This window comes from Penaeus monodon, chromosome 28 (assembly GCF_015228065.2).
Source record: "Penaeus monodon isolate SGIC_2016 chromosome 28, NSTDA_Pmon_1, whole genome shotgun sequence".
NCBI lineage: Eukaryota > Metazoa > Arthropoda > Malacostraca > Decapoda > Penaeidae > Penaeus > Penaeus monodon.
In genome coordinates, this window is record NC_051413.1 from 31296972 (window position 1) to 31297504 (window position 533).

General features: G+C 34.5%; 1 protein-coding gene across 1 annotated transcript in view; it reads right to left on the reverse strand.

Moving 5' to 3' along the window:
- Positions 1-533, reverse strand: part of LOC119590988 (3-hydroxybutyrate dehydrogenase type 2-like) — a 4672-nt gene that overhangs the window by 1055 nt on the left and 3084 nt on the right. The window contains 1 exon segment of the mRNA XM_037939721.1: positions 99-177. Coding sequence (XP_037795649.1) covers positions 99-177 — 79 coding nt within the window.

Genomic DNA, 533 nt, shown 5'->3' on the forward strand with positions numbered 1-533 from the left:
AGTTTGAATACAATCATTCAGATACATAAAACAGAATAAAGCCCACTTGAATAAACTCATCCGAATTTTCTTATCCGAATTCGCTCCCCTAAACTTACCTTGTCCGAATCCTCTAAGTCTTGGCAACGTTCCTTATAACTTTCTGTGGCCACCGGAGCTGGACAAACCACATTGCATCTAGAATAATAAATAAGTGTTATGATTACGAAAATCCTTTTTTGTATTATTTATTATCTATTTACGAGTGCGTTGCTCATTTATTCATCTGACTCTTTCACACTGAAGTATCTAAACCAAATGCATTATTATCGCATTGCTAAACAAGTGTATTTTTAATTACGTAAAGCAAATAGCTTTTTGACGCTCCATATAACTGAAATATAAGGCTGACTATAATATTTTCCTCACTGTTAGGCTTAAAAGATCCGTAATCTATGAGAAAACCACTTCAAATTGATTATCTTAAGTACTAATCATAGGATGTAAATATCAGTTCCCAGCCTCTTATGTTGCGATCGCCAGAGGCAAGCGTA